This window comes from Cannabis sativa, chromosome 8 (genome assembly GCF_029168945.1).
Source record: "Cannabis sativa cultivar Pink pepper isolate KNU-18-1 chromosome 8, ASM2916894v1, whole genome shotgun sequence".
In the NCBI taxonomy this organism is placed as follows: domain Eukaryota; kingdom Viridiplantae; phylum Streptophyta; class Magnoliopsida; order Rosales; family Cannabaceae; genus Cannabis; species Cannabis sativa.
This window is the reverse complement of record NC_083608.1, coordinates 50891790-50912004: the sequence shown is the minus strand read 5'-3', so window position 1 is coordinate 50912004 and position 20215 is coordinate 50891790. Positions and strand designations below refer to the sequence as shown.

The following is a 20215-nucleotide window of genomic DNA, read 5'->3' as shown; positions in this document are numbered from 1 at the left end:
TTCCTCTTTTTGTTTGGAACAGCAATAGAATTGGGGATATTTAACCATATTGAAGACTGCTAACTAATTGCAAAACTAGGTATTTTAATCACATTGAGCAATGTATTAATTCTTAATTATGTTGAGGTATGCTTCATTCATATTTTCTTTCCAAGAAAAATACACATCAGTTGAAAAATTTAATCGTTTATGAACATATAATGGTTGAAAACAAAAGTGGATTATATAATGCATCATATTATTCTGTGTAAACTAGCATTACATTTTTCTTTTTCCTTTTTCTTCCACCAAATTCTGTGTATTTTTTTTTTCTTTTGAATAAGTGAATGCAATACAATGGTGTAAAGAAAAGGAAAAGGAAAGAGAGTAACTGAAAATGCAAAGCACCACAAGGGTTGTTGACAGTTGAGCTACTACTAATACTACTAGACTTAGACTAGTATTAGCCTAGATAGTACTACTCTTCTTTGCCTTTCTTATCTTCATCGCCTTTAAGAAACCGCAAGAACCAATAGGCAGAGGACTTAGGATGACGGGTAAGACGGTTGTCATTGTAGTCAACATACACTATCCCAAAGCGTTTTGTATAGCCTTGAGCCCACTCGAAGTTGTCCAACAACGACCATGCGAAGTATCCCCTCACATCTGCTCCATCCCTGCTTCATCAACAAATATTCAGGATCAAAAAAGTAAAACAATTGCGACGTTGGTGCCTAGAAGAGACTCAAACATTAGATTTTGTTGGAGCATTACCATATATCTGACCATTTGAACTACCTACAATCTATTGTTATGTAGTGAATTGTGATGCATAAGACTTAAGAGGGGTGTGTGTGTGTTTGTAAATCAAGTTCAACCAATATTTACAATATTTTGTATATGAACATAGTATCCAATGCAATGCAAGCATTATGCATATGCTTTATAATACTTGTTAAGCTACTTACTTGATTGCCTGAGCAACTCCAGCAAGATATCCCTTGAAGTAAGTAACTCTCAACTTATCATCTAACATTTCATGAAGATGGGCAGCCTTATTCTCTTCATCATCCATACCTACATTGCAATGGCATCGATATCATATAACTTTTATACTATAATGCTATATTTAGCTGGAAAATTGATAGGCCTTAGTTATTAAATAAAGGGGTATAAGGGTAGTAGTAATTCGGTAATAGTACTATATATATATATATATATATATATATGAGTGAATAGGTAAGCAAAAGGGGGGAATGAAATTGTAATAGAGCTACTGCTCTTGGCTTGGGAGAGCACCTGGTCTCTCGAATACCAAGTACCTTGTTCACTTCAATTTTCACTATTCCATTTTACTACTGTTTTTCAACCGAAATGATAGGAAATTCCTATCAAGAATCTACTACTGTAATACTGCTTACCATTCTCAGTAATGAAAATCGTTGGATTGTTGTATGTTTTGACTACGTAATTAATAACCTTCCGGATTCCCCAAGGAACAACATAAAGCCACTCTGATGCTGCCTGTAACAGGGATTAATGAAACTATAATAAGATTGTGTTAATGCATTATATATGGACCTAAAAAACCACAAGAGAATTATGAAAGAGAAAGGTGATTCATTACCTTCTCACCAATTGTCTCACCTCCTTCCCATTCAACTGACAATGAAAAAAGTAAACAATGTAAATTGAGATAAAGCTATTTGGAAAAATAAAAAGAGAGAGAGAAAACAAGAGGTGGTTAATGGCGATTACGAAGTCTCTTCATCTCTTGTGCTCTATAGTAATCACTTTCTGCATTGCTATCTTTTGCATATGAAATTAATCTTGTTGTATAATGATTCAGACCAATATAGTCCACAGAATTCCTAAGCAGATTCTTTTCTTCCTCGGTGAATTCGGGAAGTTTATCTCCGATTTTTTCACGCATAGATTCAGGATAATCTCCATAATAGATTGGGTGCAGGTACCTGTGCAGTGCAGGCATTAGATTCTCAAGTATATACATATTGATATAAAAAGGTAACCAAATGAGATTGTGTTATACATAACACTTCTTTAAGTTATCTATTATTGTTAATATTGACCTTACAAAGACTTAACTGTTTATGTTTATGCTAATTGACTCAATTGCACACATGCTAAGGATATTAAAATCTCTATGTTAGGATTTCTTTGTAGATTATAAAGCAATGAATTAACAATAATTGCTAAACAAATAATGTTGTGATTTTGGGAAAGTACCATCCAATCTGGAAATCAAGGCGCCTTGCTGCAGCTGTTTGATCTTCAATCTTATCTGAATTAGGTTCTGACCATTCACAATCTACCACCAAACCCACTTTCCCTCCTTGTTTCTCCTGAAAACAAGATTAAACAGCTATTAAAAATATCTACTTTTCAAGTTTCCATTCCCTGCTGGTCTGCTATAGCATTCATATTCGAATATTCAACAAAGCTAAGCTAATATTGCCAAGGGAGTCAACTCAAGAGACTAAAAGTGGCTTGTTGAGCATACTTTGAACTTGCTTTGGTATACAGAATAAGCAGCAGCATGGGCCAAGAGTTGATGATGTGAAGCCAAGTAAGGTTCTGTGGTTGCATTTTCAGATCTTCCTGGAGCAAATATTCCGAGACAATGACCGTTTACAGCAGTTTGAAGGGGTTCATTGAGTGTAAACCAATTCTTGACTCTATCACCAAAATTTTTAAAGCAAGTCTCTGCATATATGGCAAAGTATTTTCTGCAGTGTTTCCAAGCCCAAACATTGGAAAAGAATAACATAGCTAAATTAATCAAGCACTTGGCAGACAAGAATAATGATAGATTAGTTAGTTAGTTAGTTAGTACTAACGCTATATCCTTGTTGAGCCACCCAGACATTGTCTCTTGAAGATGCAAGGGAAGATCCCAATGATACAAAGTTACATAAGGCTGGATTCCTATATTTATTATAACCAACAAACAAAAATGTATTAACAACTATAAAGAATGGAACAGAATACAATCCAAGTTATGAAGAGAGAATCATACCTTTGTCAAGAAGAGCATTAATGAGATTGTTGTAATAAGCAATTCCCTCTTCATTGACCTTAGTCCCCAAACCATCTGGGAAAATTCGAGACCACGAAATTGAAAATCGATAAGCTTGAAATCCCAGCTGGGAAATCAGCTCAACATCTTCCTGTATATATACAATCAATCATACAAGTGAGTGAGTGAAGAAAATCATGGATGAGTAATTGAGAGTGTGGTGAATGGAGTGACCTTGTACTTATGATATTGGTCAACTGCAATGTCCCCATTACTTCCATCAAGAATTTTACCTAATCAAATTTATACAATACACAACAACAATAATCAAAAAGAAGAAATTGACTTAATTTGAGTAATGAAATTAATTAGTAATCAAAAATACCTGGAGTGTGTGAAAATGCATCCCAGATACTTGGACCTCTACCACCTTCATTGCTGGCACCTTCAACCTATTTGTATATATATATATATATATATATATATTAGTTTCCAGATCCATTAACCATATGAATGAATAACAACAGATCATGCTGAGAATGAGAATCTTGAGAATGAGATATACCTGATAAGCAGAAGTGGCTACCCCAAAGACGAAGTTGGGAGGGAAGTCAGTTCTGGCTATGGCTACTTGTTCTTCTCTCATCTCGTTCTCCTTCAAAAGATGCTCCTTTTTCACCATTGTTGTTGTTCTTGTTTCTGGTTTCCTTTGTTTATTTCAATGATTTAAGTTAATGATCTTGCTAACAAAAGACTTAAGCATATATATATATATAAAAGACAACAAATAGGAAGATGACACGTGGATAAAGACAACATAATAGAAGATACGTATAGTCATTCATTCACATGTTCACCTAACTCCCATTCTAATTAATTCTAAGAAATGATAAAAGCACTACTAGTGCTTTTCTTTTTTTTTTTAAAAAAAAAAAATATACAAATTCTATTAATTTGACAAAAAACTCAATAGGAATATCACTTTTATTTAATACTCAATTTGGAAAAGAATCTTGTAAAATTACGAGCAATCATGTTAACATATCGTTTAATAAAAAAATAAAAAAAATATTATTTAAAGATATAAGAAGTTTACAACAATTTTCTATAATAATTCCAAAAGAAAAAAAATATAAGTAATGAATTTCGAATAGTTTGGACTGCTACCAATTAATCTGACTCCAGCTCAATTTTCTGCTATAGTTGAGTTTTAATCCAACTTAGCATTTCCTTTATACTATTTGCTTTAGCCAAATTCGGATCGCCCATACCAGCAAATTTGCCCGACTTACTCATCACTAACTCTACTTGAGAGATATGAGACTTGATAGTTAATTACACCAATAACAATATGATACCGAACGGGTGTTAGACACTAATAATACCTTTTAGCAATTCTATTAAATTAATGATCAAAGACAAGTATATAAAAGAGAACAATTAGGAAGATGACACTTGGACAAATACAACATAATAGAAAATAGGTATGTCATTCATTCACATGTTCACCTAACTCCATCGCAAGACATCTCAATCGGAATTTGAGTAAAATTTATAATTGTCAAAAATACACATATCATCTTAAAATATTATTTTTTTTTATTTTCTCTTTTATACACATAAAATTTGACATCTTTCACTACAAAAAAAAAAAAAAAAAAAAAGTTGACACCTCTAAATGTTGCCCACAATTTCACATTAAATTAATGACATTTTGGGTGAAAAAAGTAATTTTTTGTCAAAAAAAATAAAGAAAGAAAATATCATTTAGCCATGGACCATATTAAGTAAATTGATCTTGAAAATTAGACCACTATAATAGAGAAGGTCCATTGAGAAATTGATGGTTGCGTATAAGGGCGTGAAGGTGGTGCTGAGATTGGAAGTAAGTAAGTGATGCATGCATGGTGATATTTTCTTCGATGATTGTTAAAGGTTGATTGCTTTGCTGCCATCAACTCCTCCTCCTCCTCTCCTCATTGGAATATCACTTTTGTCTTTTCTAAGTTTATGGAGCTTTTTAGATTCTTCAATCATTCGGCGATGGGCCTAGATAACTACTTCTGTATGAATTTTTTTAATTTCTTGAAAGTGAATCCCCATATGCTCATCGTCATCCTTTCTTTCGCTGAGTAAAATATTTTTTTGGTTTCTTAGCAAATCTGCCATCGATAGAAAGTAAGTGTTCCCTAACAACCAATCATTCAAGTAGATGAGAATATTATAGCTAGGGAAGTGCTTTGAAAAGAAAAGAACTTTCTTATGGAGAATTATATTGCCTCATATATGCATCTTCTCTTGGAAATTAACTCTCTATACTTTTGCTTGCTAGATCAATACTCTCCAACTTGCTATTTTCTAATAAGATCGAATGTCAAAATTGTCAAATTCTTATTCTCTAAAAAGAATATTATTGGAATTACCATCCTAACTTTTTGTTGTTTTCATTGTTCTCACCATCTAATTAATTAAACAAGTGCTTGCTTGTCATGAATTGCATATTGGAGGGAGTGAGAAAATAGTTCAAGTCTGTGTAGTAGGGTATATTGAAGATCATCATCTTTAATTACAATTTTTCACTCACATCCATTAGTCTCTGTCTATATCATTAATTCTATTTCTATTTTTAATGTTCACTGAGATTTTTATCAGTGAGACTGTTGGTTATACTTATAGAGGTCGTAAATTAATTATGAAGTAAAAAATGCTTTAATAACCGAAGAGAAAGTGTCCAGTCCAGTCCAGGGGAACCCCCAACCCCAAGGTCACTAGCGAGAAGAACAGGCCATGGCATAATGCATGCTGGAAACGACAGACAAGCTTACACTGTTACACAGGTACGTACTGCCCTGCCATAAAATGGACTCTCATTTGTTAAGTGATGGTTGATCGATGTTGAAGAGAACCATTTGGCCACCATTCTCCTTGGATGGTGTCAGTAGTATTCATATTTGATCATGTCATGTGTGTCCTTTAATTTGCATGCGCTCTTGTACGTCTCATTCCACTAAGTTTAAGTGTTTTTTGACTACTTCTTGTTACATTAATTTCTTCCTTGTTTCTTCAACTTGAGGTCAACATTCACTAATGGATGCTACTTACTTAGTGGTCTTTCTTTGGTTTCTTCTTTTCTCGCTCCTTAATTGGTCAAACTCTTCCTTTTTAATTTGGACGTTTTTCAGGTGTGTTATTGTCGACTTTTATATCTAATTCAAAAACGTTAACCATCCTACTATTTTTTTTTTTTTTTTCTGTAAATTCTCAATCGAAATCTCCATGTCGTAGCATGAAAATGAAAATAATGTTGTTTTCTATCTAAAAATCAAATTTCCGTAAAAATATATAAAAAATATTCATAGATATAAGAAAAGTATGATTTTAAGTATTTTGTGTAAATTTCGTTTTTTTATATGTAAAAACAATTTGTGGTATTTATGAAAATTTGATGGGCCTAATGATAGATCGAGGCGGAAGGCCCAAGAAAAGCCCAAATGAAGAAAATGGGGGAAAGAGGATTGTCTGTGCTTGTGATGACAGTGAAGTCGACTGAGGCTGAGCTGAGCTCAGAGCGGTGGTTGGCAATGGCGGAGGACTTGGTCAGAGCATGGAGGACGGCCTTTCTCAGTCTTCGGGACGAAATCCTAACCACTCCGCCGCCTACTCCTCATCTTCTCCACCAACTCCTTTTCTCACATTCTCAAACTCTAATCTCCGCTGCTCCCGACCTTCCTCTTCACGAGCTCATCTCCGATTTGCTCTTTCTAATGGAGCTTCTTTCTACTTCTCACAATCACTCTGCCTTCCCTCAATTCTCACGCCTTGTAAGTCTCTTCTTCTTCTGATACTCGTACTATTTCATATTTTTACTGATAATATTGATGATGATTATGCTATTTGCTTCATAGATCCACGACATATGCCATCGCGTTCCTCTCCAGCTCAACTCATCGTCCTGGACTCAGTTTCTTCAATCTCTCCAAATCTTAATCCACTTTTTCATCACCACTCCACCTGAGTCTGCTACTGAGTCTCTTCTCCAATGCTTCGCCACGTTAAGGTACCATTCATTCATCTTTTTGTATCTAATCTGTGTGTATATATATATATATATATGTAATTTGTTAATTTTTTCAATTGTAAGGTGTCTCTTGAAAGGATACCGGAGAAAAATGTCATCTTCAGATGATATTCAATTGGTAAAATTCTTGGTTGGCATAATTGCAGTCTCTCATTCAGAGTTGACAGCTAAGAGGATGATCATCAACCAGTCTGAGACATCCTTGTGGGAAGTTCAGACCTTTGCCTTCACCATGCTTGAGGAAGCCATCTCCAGACTTGGATCATCATTTTCTGCTCATCTATGGATATCAACCATTGAGGTACACATACCAATATTTTTTTGTTTACCTATACTATATATAATGCACAATTATACAGTCTGTTGTTGCTTAGGCTAGTTCTCATGAACAAATCAGGTGTTTAGGAAAATGATGGATGTTTTGGCATCTAAGACCACGCTTTTGGAAGATAGTGTCAAGTCCAGGTACCACCAAATTTGCATTAGCAAAAACTGTAAATATAAGAGAGAGAGAGAGAGCTTTTATACTAATCAATAGACTGCTCTTGTCTTTGCAGGTATTATGCAGCTCTTTTGCATTGCCTGCATTTGGTTCTTATGGATCCTAAGGGTTCCCTTTCTGACCATGTAAGTGTACCTTTACCCGTGTACAATATAAGTGTGTTGTAGGCTTGACATCAATCAACAGCGTGTAGGCATATCTATATTAGCATCAGTCAACGTCTGTTTTGTATAACCTATATGTATTCAGGTGTCGAGTTTTGTGGCTGCATTGCGAATGTTCTTTACTTATGGGCTCAATGGTAAACCCCAATTTACAATTCCAGTTGATGGTCACAAGGAGAAGGAACTTAGCATAACAGAATTCAAGTCACCGTTGGAAGAACCTAAAAGAACAGATCGTGCTCCATATAGGCCTCCACACTTGCGTAAAAAGGACATTTCAGCTTGGAGTTCTCCTAGTTTCTCAGATCATGAATCTTCTAGACAAGACTTTACATCTGATGATTCAGACTTCAGCGATAGCGATGCATCAGTTAAAGACGCTGACAGTGCTCTGAAACTAAGGGTTAGAATAGCAGCATTGGATTGCATCAAGGTAATTTTTTGGGTTCTTATCCCAACCCCTCTATTATTTTTTGGTTTGGAATGAACCTCTGAAAGCTCACGAATTTGTCTTGGGAATTTGATGGGAAGGATCTTTGTCAAGCTGATTCTAAATCCTTTACTACTCAATGGACATTGCTCTTGCCAACCTGTGATGTATTGCAACCAAGGTGAAGATTTATTCTTCCAAACTATCAATGTTCTTTTTAGCATTTTCAAAATGTTTAATTATTTTTCAATATCGTTTTATTTTATTCAACTTTCAGGAAGTTTGAGGCGAGTTTGATGACATGCTTGCTATTTGACCCTTATTTGAAGGTATTGCTGCTCTTGGGACCTAAACATGAACTATTATGATTTTTCTTTTTTAAGTGTATCCTTGCTGACTCTTGAATCTATGCTCTCTAGGCACGGATTGCATCTGCCTCTACTCTGGCAGTCATGTTGGACGGACCTTCTTCAGTCTTTTTGCAGGTAGCAGAATTCAAGGAACCTTCAAAATCTGGATCTTTCACAGCACTTTCAATTTCCTTAGGGCATATCTTGATGCAGCTGCATACAGGTTTGAAAGAAAGTGCTCGTGGCCATACACCTTTTTGTAAAGTTTTTTTTTATTGGTCCAATGAACATCATCTTCAGATTCTTTAAGTTGGGTTTTCCACATATATCTGGTGTAGGTATTCTTTACTTGATTCCACGGGAAAACCATGGTAGATTGCTGGTGTCCTTGTTCAAAATTCTCATGCTTTTGATATCATCCACACCGTATGATTCTCTTACTATTCACATTGTTTAGTTTAAATACATGTCTTTTTTCAGTTAATCTCTAATGACAGGTTTACTATTATGTATTGGCTATTTAGCTCTGTAAATAAAATGTGTCATGTGGCCTGGGTACCTGGCTATTATTACTGTCATGTAGGACATGCATTATACTATTATAAAAAGTGGGATTTCACAACACGGTCAACTTTTAAATTTAATTAGACACCACTGAATAGTTTTAGAATGACTTACTGCTATTTTGTGCTACAGATATTCAAGAATGTCTGCGGAGCTGTTGCCAACAGTTATAACATCTATACAGAAAAGGATTGAAGTTGGTTTCCCTTTCAGAAATGATCAGACAGGTCTACTGGTATGGTTCCCTCCCTGATTGTAACTATTTCATAATTTTATTAACTTCATTGCATCTGTCAGTGATACTTTGCTTTTTCAACAGACTGCTTCTTTTAGTTGTTTGACAGCAGCTTTCACTATCTCACCGTCCTCAAAGCAAGTTAAAGAAGTGCTTCTTAAAGAAATGAATGAAGGTGAGAATTATTTTCATGCCATGTATGGTCGAGTGTTGTTATTTCATTTTGTCAGATTCCTTATCCTGCTGAGTATAGTACTGTGACAGTACGACATTGAAATTGCTAGATCCTTGTCAATTTCTTCATTTAATATTATAAATTCATTATTGGCTTTCTTGCAGGTTTCATTGAGGCTGAAAAGAAGCCAGGTGTTCTTTTTACTTTGTTTTATTACTTGGAAAAAGTAAACAATCACACAGTATGCTTAGAGGCTCTCCAGGTAACCTATTAGTTTGTTTGGAAGTACCATGCTTTATGTTTGTCAGAAATTATTCGCTTGTCAAGAATCTAGGCATTGCTTGAAGTAATATTTGGAATCTTCAATCTTGGATTTACTATTGTTTGCCTATCTGGACGTTTCATGTTTTCATTGTTGGAATTAGCCATTTTTGCTGTAGATATTACATAAGAGTTGTAGTTATCATCTCATGTTGTGAGGCCATGAGCGAGTATTAGGGCATGTGTTTTTGTTAGTTAGCTTTAATTAGTGGGAATCGAATCCCTCCCCCCTCCCATATACACTCAAAACACATCCACCTGAGCTAGCCCCAAGTGGCTGTTAGTTAGCTTTAATTGAGAAAGTGGATGTCTTCCATTGTTATTTGATCCAGTTATTCAATTCATGAAAGATAAATAGAAGCAAATAGAGGATTTGGGTGGTATCAGCTTAAGCTTTTATTTATCAAACTAAAGTTTTATGTACTATAGGAAGGCTTATGCTTATATTATTTTTGGTTGCAGACTCTTAGGGCTGTTTCACACAATTATCCAGTCATTATGTTTTCCCGTTGGGAGCAAGTTTCCACTATGGTTTATGGATTTTTGAGGGCTGCAACACCTGAAGCTAACACAAGACCATGGAAGGCACACGTTGGCAATACTATGGGACCTTTTGGTGAAAAGATTATTATAGCAGCTATAAAGGTATGCTTTCATTTCACATTTGGTTTTGTATTCCCGTGGAGTTGTTTATACGAATATGTCTGTTATACTACATTCAAATTTGAGGTGAGGTAATAAAACATCTTTTTTGTCATATCCTCCTGAAGACAAGATTTATATTTTGCCACCTATTATATTGTTTGTGTGGTGAGGACGAACATGTAGTGTTGGATGTATATCAAATTTTGATCAATCTTAGTACTACGGCAAATCTTTTTTTTTTTGGTCTAACCATGAGAGATAATCTAATGGTTTTATGCTTGCACTTTATCCGTGTAAGTCGTTAGACTACTGATTTTGTATGTGAAATTACAGGTTCTGGATGAATGTCTTCGTGCAATATCAGGGTTTAAAGGAACTGAGGATCTTTTAGAAGATAAATTACTGGAAACCCCCTTTACTTCTGACAACATAAGGATGAAGAAAGTTTCATCAGCTCCATTGTATGAACAAGAGATCTCAGAAGGTAGTAATGAATATAATGCTGGTCAGTCAGGAATTCTGCTATGGTGCGAGGCACTCGAGAAGCATTTTCCTTTAATTCTGCGACATGCTTCTGCAATGGTTGGTTAACATTGACCTGATATCATTAAAGTAACTAAGAATAACCTTGAACGATGCTGAAAAGATAATTCATTATCATTCCTTTTTCTTTCTCTGCAAGGTGTTAATCTGTTTAACAACCCTTATTGTATCAGTTGTCAAGAATCGGTTGAGTATGAAATGATCTAACAAAAATGTTTGGACTTTTGAGAGTCTGTAGTTATTTCTGAACCACCTCTTTGTGTTCTTGCAAGGTGAGAGCCGCATCAGTCACATGTTTTGCGGGCATAACTTCCTCTGTATTCTTCTCTCTTACGAAGGAGAAACAGGATTTCATTCTTTCTGCTGCGGTAAGCTTTATTTTTTATTTGTTTCGCTTGGGAAATAATTATTTGCCGACAAGTTTATGCATTATAACTAAGAAACTTTGCAGATTTATGCAGCCAAACAAGACGAGGTGCCTTCGGTTAGATCAGCTTCTTGTCGAGCCATTGGTGTCATTTCATGTATTCCTCAAGTTTTCCAGAGGTGATTTTAAAGTTTTGTCATGCTTTTAAGTTCTTTGAGCTCGAAATGCAGACAGAAGAATTACTAGAAACTTAAATGGTATAGTGCAGAGATCCTAAACAAGTTGATCCACGCAGTGGAGATTAATACCCGTGACCCCTCAATCTCGGTATTTCTCTTTTACTTGCTGTTTTTACTTAATAATGCTGCTCTTTAATTTGGTCATAAGGGAGTGATACTTTTCTGTACATTTGTTGTTGCAGGTGCGAATTACTGCTTCCTGGGCTTTGGCGAACATATGTGATTCTATCCGGCACTGTATCGATACTCTTGCTTTGGAAGGCTCCACCGGTACGTTATATGTTACAGAAGCTTTTTATCATTTTCAAGTAACATATATTTGAAAAAGTTATTGATGTACTATACTTTTTCCTTAGATTATACTGCAGTTTCTGAATCAGTGGCATTACTAACTGATTGTGCTTTACGACTATCAAATGATGGAGACAAGGTAACTATTTATGTTAGCTGTTTTTCATTTAGAATATCTGTAGTTTCTTTCTTGTCCAAAGTTGCATTCTCTTTGACTTTTGCTCAGTTCATAGAACTCTTTAATGTAAGCGGGGACATACTTCCCTTGTTTGCTTTTACTTCTTAAATTAATGTATACTATCAGGTTTCAAAGCACTGATATGATTTCAGTATGATAATTTACTTTTGGTGCCTAAAGTAAATATATGTTTTGAAATACCTTTCATCTAAATAAAAAAGTTTTGAAATACCTTCCATTTCTTAACATCAGATAAAATCAAATGCCGTGAGGGCTCTGGGAAATCTTTCAAGATTTATCAGATGTAGAAGTCAACATGGTTTTCATGGAAAAATAACAGATAAAACCACCTTATCTCCGAAGACCAGGGGCTCTATGGATTTACCGTCAACTAGTGATTGTAGAGATAGTAATCAAGGTGCATCAATTTCATACCATCCAGCTTCTTTTGGTGATTCACGCTGGTTTGAGAGAACAGTGCAGGCATTTATTTCTTGCGTTACAACTGGGAATGTTAAGGTACTTCATTATCTTTATGTAACTTGAGTATATCTCAGAACAGGTTCCCTCTTTGTTATATTTGTTTTGTTTTTCAGTACTTAAGTTGAAAAGTTGTTCTACAGGTTCAGTGGAATGTTTGTCATGCGTTGAGCAATCTATTTCTAAACGAGACATTAAGATTGCAAGAAATGGATTGGTATGTTTCATTTTAATTTATGTGTTTGCATGATTATTTTGATAGTTTGTATATTTTATGATTCCAAGTCCTATACGTCTTGACTTATTCTTTCTTCATCTCTCCCTCTTTCCTAGAGTTCTGCCTAATCACACATTTGTTTTTGTAGGGCTTCATCAGTCTTCAGTATTCTTCTACTATTATTACGTGATTCTTCTAATTTTAAGATCAAGATACAAGCGGCTGTGGCATTGGCTGTGCCGTCATCTGTACTTGGTGAGTATTATACTCTTGTTTATATGTTAGGGTCAGACTCATAGCTATGAGTTACCTTCATCATTCACTGTCACATTATGGTCGTCCAAAGATAATTCTTTGACACTATTTTATGAGGTTTCATTGATTAGGATGTTGCTGCATCTCAACCCTTGTTTCATTATATTGGACCGATTGTAATAGTAGCTAAGTTAATTCTCTGTCTTTGTTTCGTTTCAGCTTATGGAAATTCCTTCTCCGATATTGTTAAGGGCCTGGTTCATTTAATGGAAAATCTAGGTTCAAACCAGATTTCAGCACCATCGAGTTTCAAGTATCGGGTTGCACTTGAAAACCAGGTTAAGAATCCGAATTTGTTTGTTTGCTTTTTATAGGCATCTTCTTGGGTGTCGTGGTCAAATAATGGCTCTCGTCTCATTTGTGTTGTTTGTTTTTCATTATTCAGTTGACCTCAACTTTGTTGCATATTCTTAGCCTTGCTTCGAGAAGTGAGCACGAGCCTTTGAAAGATTTTCTTGTAAAAGTAAGTTGTTTAGTTGGTAATATTATTGTTTGAGATTTGAATCCTTATTGATTGATTGTATAATTATTAATGAAAAATATCGGTTTGGTTTGATGAATAGAAAGCTTCATTTGTTGAGGAGTGGTTAAAGGGTGTTTGTACATCATCATCATCGACGTCGTCATCAAGTAGTGAAGCTTCTTTGGTTGGAAACCAGAAGAAAGAGATGATATGCAAAGCAATTGGGTCATTAATTGAGTTGTTCCAAGGTATAAACCAGTATGCAATTGCCCACAAATTTCAAAACTTATTGGACAACAACATCCTAATCCAATAATTTTTTCTAAATCCTAATTAATTATTTCTTTGGGGATTTTTGTGTATAATATACAGTACAGATTATTATTAGGTCAAAAAGTTTTGTTTTCTTTTGTTGTCATATTTTGTTTATTATTGTAACACAGTAATACAGTAGTAGTAAAGAAATTTTTATCTTTTTTTTTTTTAATGTGTATGAATAAAAATGTATAATTGAATGAGTTAAAATGATTAAGAATGTGTCAATAGAATCAAATTATGAGAATGGTGATTAATTTGTGGTGTTTGTGGACAAGATTTGATTTGGATGGATTTAAAAGTTGTTAATTACTTCAATTACATGTAATTTTATTCTTAAATTACTTAAGCAATATACTACAGATCACTTCAAAAGCGACACTAAAATTCAAGTTTAATTATAAGATCATAATCAGAAAGCATAGAAAGAAGGATTGAAGCGAGGTGTTGCATGAGCAAACAATGGCGTAGCAATTAACAGAGTGTTTTCCTCTTCTTCTATCCTCAAATCCATCTTCTTAACCCCTTTTGGAATCTTCCACGCGAAACATTGCAACAGTCTTCCCAAAAGCATAATGGTCATGTTCGTCCCCAACTCCATTCCGATGCACCCTCTCCTCCCTGTTGAGAAGCTAATGAACCGTAGATCGGTCTCCACCAAGTCACGTCGGTTCTCGGGAAGATGACGGTCAGGGTTGAATCGCAAAGGTTGATCCCAGGCAGTAGGGCTGCGACCGAGCGACTGATGAGGATGTGACTGCCTTTGGGAATGAAGTAGCCAGCGACAGTGCAGTCTGCGATAGAGAGATGTGGGAGGTTGAAGGTGGAAACAGGGTGGAGCCGAAGAGCTTCTCTCGCACAAGCGATAAGGTAAGTGAGTTGAGGGACATGAGACTCTTGGAGGAGCTCTGCTTCATTGCCAATCACTCTATCAATTTCTTGTGTTGCCTTTTCAAGCATTTCTGGATGCTTCAACATTTCTGAGAGTGCCGACTCTGCTATGGTATGTGGATTGTTCACTACTGCTATAAACAATTCCTGCTTATGTAATTATATATCAACTTTAAGTATATCATTTTTATGTAATTATAATCATAACTATAACTAAGAATGCATGCAGTACTCACCGTGAGTTGTGCTTGGATTTCATCCTCACACAAAAGTGGGTTCCCATCAGAATCTTTGAGGGAGATAAGAACATCAAGTAAGTCTTCTACTTTCTTATTATCTCTCCATTCTCTAATCCTCTCCTTCACTAAGGAGCCTTGGTACTTGTTAATCACTTCCATGGCTTTACGAACACTTCTTTGATGACCATCTAAGTCAAACCAACGTAGCCATGTAAGAATGTCCGATACAGAATAAGAATAAGAATGTGACAACACACTAAACAAAGCCTCCACATGCTCTTCCTCTTCCTTCCCAGGCCCACCATCCTCTCTTCCCTTCCCAAAATATCTTCTACCAAAAATCATTCTCCTCAACACTCCCACCGAGTATTGTTGCGCCGCAACTCTCACATTCACCACTCCACCGCCAATCTGATTCGCTTGGTTATAAACAAAGCGAACCAGATTGTCAGCTTCTTGAGTTCTCTTATCGAGAAGCCAAGCAAGCTTAGAGTGATTGATAACATTAGACACAAGAGCTCTCTTCATCTTCCTCCATTGGTCGTCGCAGGGCGACACTACAGTGGCCTTGTAGCCTTGGCTGAGTAGTGACGTGGCCAGCGTTAGGGGTCTGGAAGCAAAGATTGCGTCGTGTTTCTTCAACAACTCTCTGGCTATCTCGGGAGAGGTGACAGTGATGAGATGAGTAGTGGTGCCGAGGCGAATACAGGCAATGTCTGTGTTGAAATCGTTCATCAAATCATGAAGCCATCGATACGTTGGTCTGTTAAACAACAACTCGGGTATGCTTCCGAAGATCGGCCACGGAGTGGGACCCGGAGGAAGCGACTGCTTATGATTATTATTAGGAATTAGTTGTTTAAATTTGATGAAAAATATTGTTAGTAGTAATATAATAATTAATAGTGGTGCTATGGCAAATATGACACTAGATAGGAAAGTAGTAGTAGTAGAATAACAATTATTGGAAGACATATTATTTTAGATTTGTAATTCTGATGAGGCAGCCCCGGTGATATTTATATGTAAATGGCCTTATAAATATGTAAATTTAAATTTAATTTTCATGGTCTAAGATAAATACTTAAAGTTTATTTTTAATGGTAATAATGTCTAAATTATATATTTACAACATTATATAAGTAACTAGCCGTTAATTGTCATGTCAATATTGGTCAACATGACAATTTTTGATTGGTTCAGGTCATTAATTTTTTATTTTTTATTTAAAAATTTATTTAAATATACCAATAAAAAATAATGCGTGGATAATAAGTTGACATTTAATAGTCAAGTATTTACAGAAGTTCTGAAAATATATCTTAAGTTTTATTACCGTAAAAAAATTAAACGTATGTATATTTATTTGTAATCGAAAATTAAATTTAAGTATTAGACGGCAAATTATTTTAAACGAAATTATAACATAATTTGGTGTATTCAACATCCTCTTAATTACCAAAATCTTTGAGTCAAGTGTCGGCAACAATTCATGTTGTACTTAAATTTGACTAATATGATATGTAATCAAATAATTAAATTTTATTTTAGCTCATATAATTTCAAACATAATTTTACAATATTTATAAAATTTTAAAATATATCTGGAATTTTAAAATATAAGATACCATTAAACATTATTATATAAATAATATATATGTGATGTCATGCTCCCATCTTAAAATATCTTAGGGGCTGGCAAATTTATAATACAGTAGAATCTCTATTCAAGAATACATTTGGGACCAAGTAAATTATATTTTAATTGAAAGGTTATAACTAAATAAAGTTACAAAAAAAATTAAAAAACTAAAAAATATCAATGTAACAATAATAACAATAAATAATCATTAATACTATATCATAATAGAAATATTTTAGAGTAAACATAATTTCATACATGTATTATAATTTAAAATAAAATTATTAATTTTACATAAACAAATTTATAAAATACATGTATATATTTTATTTATTCTTATATAGAGGTATATTTTGTTAATACGAGACTTGGAAAATGTATAACTAATTACAATTTCGAAGTTATTCTTATTTATAATTGGCCCAAATCGAGACTTGATTTTCTTATAATAAATTAGAGGTTATTCTTGAATAGAGTATTCTTAAATAGAGGTTCTACTGTATATCCTAAAAAAGATGTTATATGCTATACTTCTTATCTGGTTTGACATTTGGAGAACTATTTAGTTTTTTTTCCTTCATAATTATGTATTATTCATGATTTTAATGAATATTTGTGAGTAAATTTTTGTATTGTCTTAAAGTTAGAACAATTAATGTGGTAGCTCATTCACTAGCTAAATAAGCTCTTATGGCTCATCTAGTACTATTTGGTAGCCTAGTTAGCCTTTGTGTATCCATAACTCTATTTTAACTGATTCCATTTAAGTAATGATATATCATTTTCCTCGCCACCTCTCTCTTTAGCGTTATGCTTGGAGGTGGTATTTTCTGAGGTTTTACTCTAAAAAAAAAATACAACATAGTATATATGTACTGTTGGCATCTTAAAATACACTTTTAAAAAGATCGTTATAGTATATTTCTTATCTATTTCGACATTCATGAGAATTATTTAGTCAATTTTTTTTTCATAAGTGTATGTTGTAATTATTTAGAACCACTTGTAAATTTTTTAAAAATTATGAATATATAGTTTATAATGATGCCAAAAATTAAGGTTCAAACAATTGTTTACCATGCATATAAAAAAAATTATGTGCAACAAAGCATTTGAATTTCATTTTCAATACTGTAAACTATTTAAAATTTTCTAAAAATTTAAAGGTGGTTCTAAATAACTACAACGCATACGATCATAAAAAATATTAGACTAAAAAATATTCTTAAAAACTGAAACAAATGCACTATAAAATTTTCCTACATTTTATTTATTATTAATCATAATGATAAGTTATTATGTTTCATATATTCTTATTCATACGTAGTAAATTTTTAAAGAGATTTTTTTTTTTTTTTTGAGAAAAAGACTGTAATCATAAATTAAAGAGTGTCATTTACAACAATAGAAAAAATGGCCAAGGGAATTTCCCCAAACCACATACAATCATTTTTCAACGCTAATGCTTGTTTAGTCAAACCGTGAGCGGCTTGGTTCGCATCTCTCCTAACATGAGACACACAAGCAGAAGAAAAATAGGACAAATGATTCTTAATATCCATCATTAAGTCTTGAAAAGGAGAGAGTTGATGAAAGACTATTAATAGAATTAGCCAATATAAGAGAGTTTGTCTCGATGAGGTCCACTTGACTATTGTGCTGAAGAGCCCAAACTAAACCAACAGACAAAGCTTTAGCTTCCATTTCCTGAGGTTTATATTTTCCAATAAGAGGTTTAGAAAGTGCAGCAACAACATAACCCAAAGAGTTTCGAATGATGACTCCCACACTAATTTTATGTTTGGAGGCATCACAAGCAGCATCAATATTCATTTTTAGTTTGGATGTTGGGGAGGCTGCCAAGGCACATGTGACGCCACACCAAAAGAGGAAGCAACCGATTCCCTCTGGTTTGAAATCTGCTGGTAGAAATTGCATACATATGCATGAGACTTTGCCCAAATTTGAGAAGGAGATTGGATTTGTTTCCCATGAATAAAATTATTCCTATCATTCCAAATAAACCACATTGTGCAAAAAAAACTTCTCCAAGTCAGCCTTAGAAACGATGGTGGATAAATGCATGATGAAGTCATCGCTCTTCATTCTAAAGGCTGCTGCAAAATCAAAGAAAAAACCAGCAGAACGCCAAAAATTTTTGGCATATTTGCAACAGAATAAAGCATGCCCAACCGACTCTCAAGCGTTAGTGCAAAGGCTACAAGCGGCTGAATCAATGATCTTTCTAGAGAAAAAGATGCAGCAGTAGGGATGGCATTATGGAACATTTTCCAAGCGAAAATCTTGATCTTCGAAGGGAGATTCATGCTCCAAAAATATTTTTACCAAGCAGCCTGGTTTGTGGAATTAGAAGACATATCGGTTTCCTCCATGGAATCAGCAAGGTGATATCTAGACTTGATTGAGTATTCCCCAATATTGTCGTGATGCCAGATCTACCTATCTTCAGCATTAGAAATAGATAGAGGGATTGATAATATATACTCAATGTCAATAGATGAAAAATGTTGGTGCAGTAAAGGGAGATTCTATTCCCGGTTTTGAGTAATGTATGTCAAAATTGGTGTGTATGGTAATCATGTGTGTCAAAGTGGAGTAAAAGTGTTATTCCTTGGGATCCAAGGGTCTGAGTCACAAGAAATATGAGAGCCATCGCCCACCTTTAATCTCAATCCTTTTTCCAACAGTTCACGCCCCTAAAAAATACCTTGCCATGTTAAGGAAGAAGATCGGCCAAGAGAAGCATGCATAAAATCACAATTCAAGAAATATCTACCCTTTAACACTTAGGCTTAGTAGAGATTCAGGGTATTGGAGAAGGCGGCACGCTTGTTTCACAAGAAGAGCTTGATTAAAGTGAGCAAAAGATCGAAATCCCATACCGCCATCCAATTTTGTTATGCATAAAAGTTTATATTTCTTCCAATGAATCTTCTTCTTATCAGTATCTGAACCCTACCAATATTGTGCCATCATTTGTTCAAGTTGACGACTAAAAGTAGCGGGAAGTTTGAAGCAACTCATCACATAGGTTGGTATTGATTGAACTACCGCCTTCAAAAGAACCTCCTTACCACCAATTGAAAAGAGTTTATCATTCCAGGAATGCAAAAGTTTCCAAATACGCTCTTTGATATCTCCAAACAATTGCTTTTTATCACGTTCAGAATAAGCAGGCAAACCAAGATATCTCTCATGACATTCACTAACTGGGATACTAAGGATATTTCAAAAGGATTGCTTGTCTCTGTTCGGTGTATTAGGAGAGAACGACATAACAGATTTCTCCAAATTTAGATCTTGTCCAGAAGCTCGGTGGTAGATATCCAATGCTCGTTTAATGGCCCCACATGATCTATCATTAGCCTGGAAAAAAAGAAGGCTGTCATCGGCAAAAAAATAAATGTGTGATTGAAGGAGCTCGACGGGAAACAGCAAGACCCTTTAGCCGACCAATATGTTCTTCAAATTGTAACAATGGATATAGGCCTTCAGATAGGGGTGACAATTCATGCTCGTGGGTCGTGTTCGTGT

General features: G+C 34.6%; 3 protein-coding genes across 4 annotated transcripts; 1 reads left to right on the top strand and 2 right to left on the bottom strand.

The window, feature by feature from the left end:
• Positions 1–201: 201 nt before the first annotated feature.
• Positions 202–3870, bottom strand: LOC115698602 (beta-glucosidase 42). The gene is made up of 12 exons (XM_030625718.2): positions 3582–3870; positions 3402–3468; positions 3251–3309; positions 3017–3167; positions 2838–2925; positions 2501–2726; positions 2227–2342; positions 1738–1952; positions 1607–1641; positions 1401–1503; positions 948–1056; positions 202–656 (listed from the first exon to the last, which is right to left on the bottom strand). Exons 1-12 carry the CDS (start codon positions 3696–3698, stop codon positions 458–460), a joined length of 1485 nt encoding a protein of 494 aa, XP_030481578.1. The 5' UTR covers positions 3699–3870; the 3' UTR covers positions 202–457.
• A 2615-nt stretch (positions 3871–6485) lies between these two features.
• Positions 6486–14126, top strand: LOC115698603 (uncharacterized). 2 transcript variants are annotated; one of them, XM_061103087.1, is made up of 26 exons: positions 6486–6837; positions 6922–7073; positions 7158–7395; positions 7492–7559; positions 7652–7721; positions 7846–8193; positions 8292–8371; positions 8468–8519; positions 8610–8763; positions 8879–8966; positions 9237–9339; positions 9424–9514; positions 9679–9776; positions 10298–10480; positions 10814–11062; positions 11296–11391; positions 11475–11569; positions 11654–11717; positions 11812–11899; positions 11986–12059; positions 12351–12617; positions 12722–12795; positions 12944–13050; positions 13270–13388; positions 13496–13573; positions 13674–14126. In XM_061103087.1, exons 1-26 carry the CDS (start codon positions 6508–6510, stop codon positions 13887–13889), a joined length of 3582 nt encoding a protein of 1193 aa, XP_060959070.1. In that variant the 5' UTR covers positions 6486–6507; the 3' UTR covers positions 13890–14126. The 2 variants fall into 2 exon arrangements, with proteins under 2 accessions (XP_060959070.1, XP_060959071.1); XM_061103088.1 differs by lacking the exon at positions 6486–6837 and having other exon boundaries at positions 6934–7073; positions 7241–7395.
• Positions 14127–14172: 46 nt separating this feature from the next.
• Positions 14173–16028, bottom strand: LOC115698601 (tryptophan N-monooxygenase CYP79A68). The gene is given in 3 exon segments (XM_030625716.2): positions 14173–14626; positions 14629–14926; positions 15016–16028. Coding segments are annotated over 3 exon segments (1602 nt in total). The 5' UTR covers positions 15994–16028; the 3' UTR covers positions 14173–14300.
• Positions 16029–20215: the final 4187 nt, after the last annotated feature.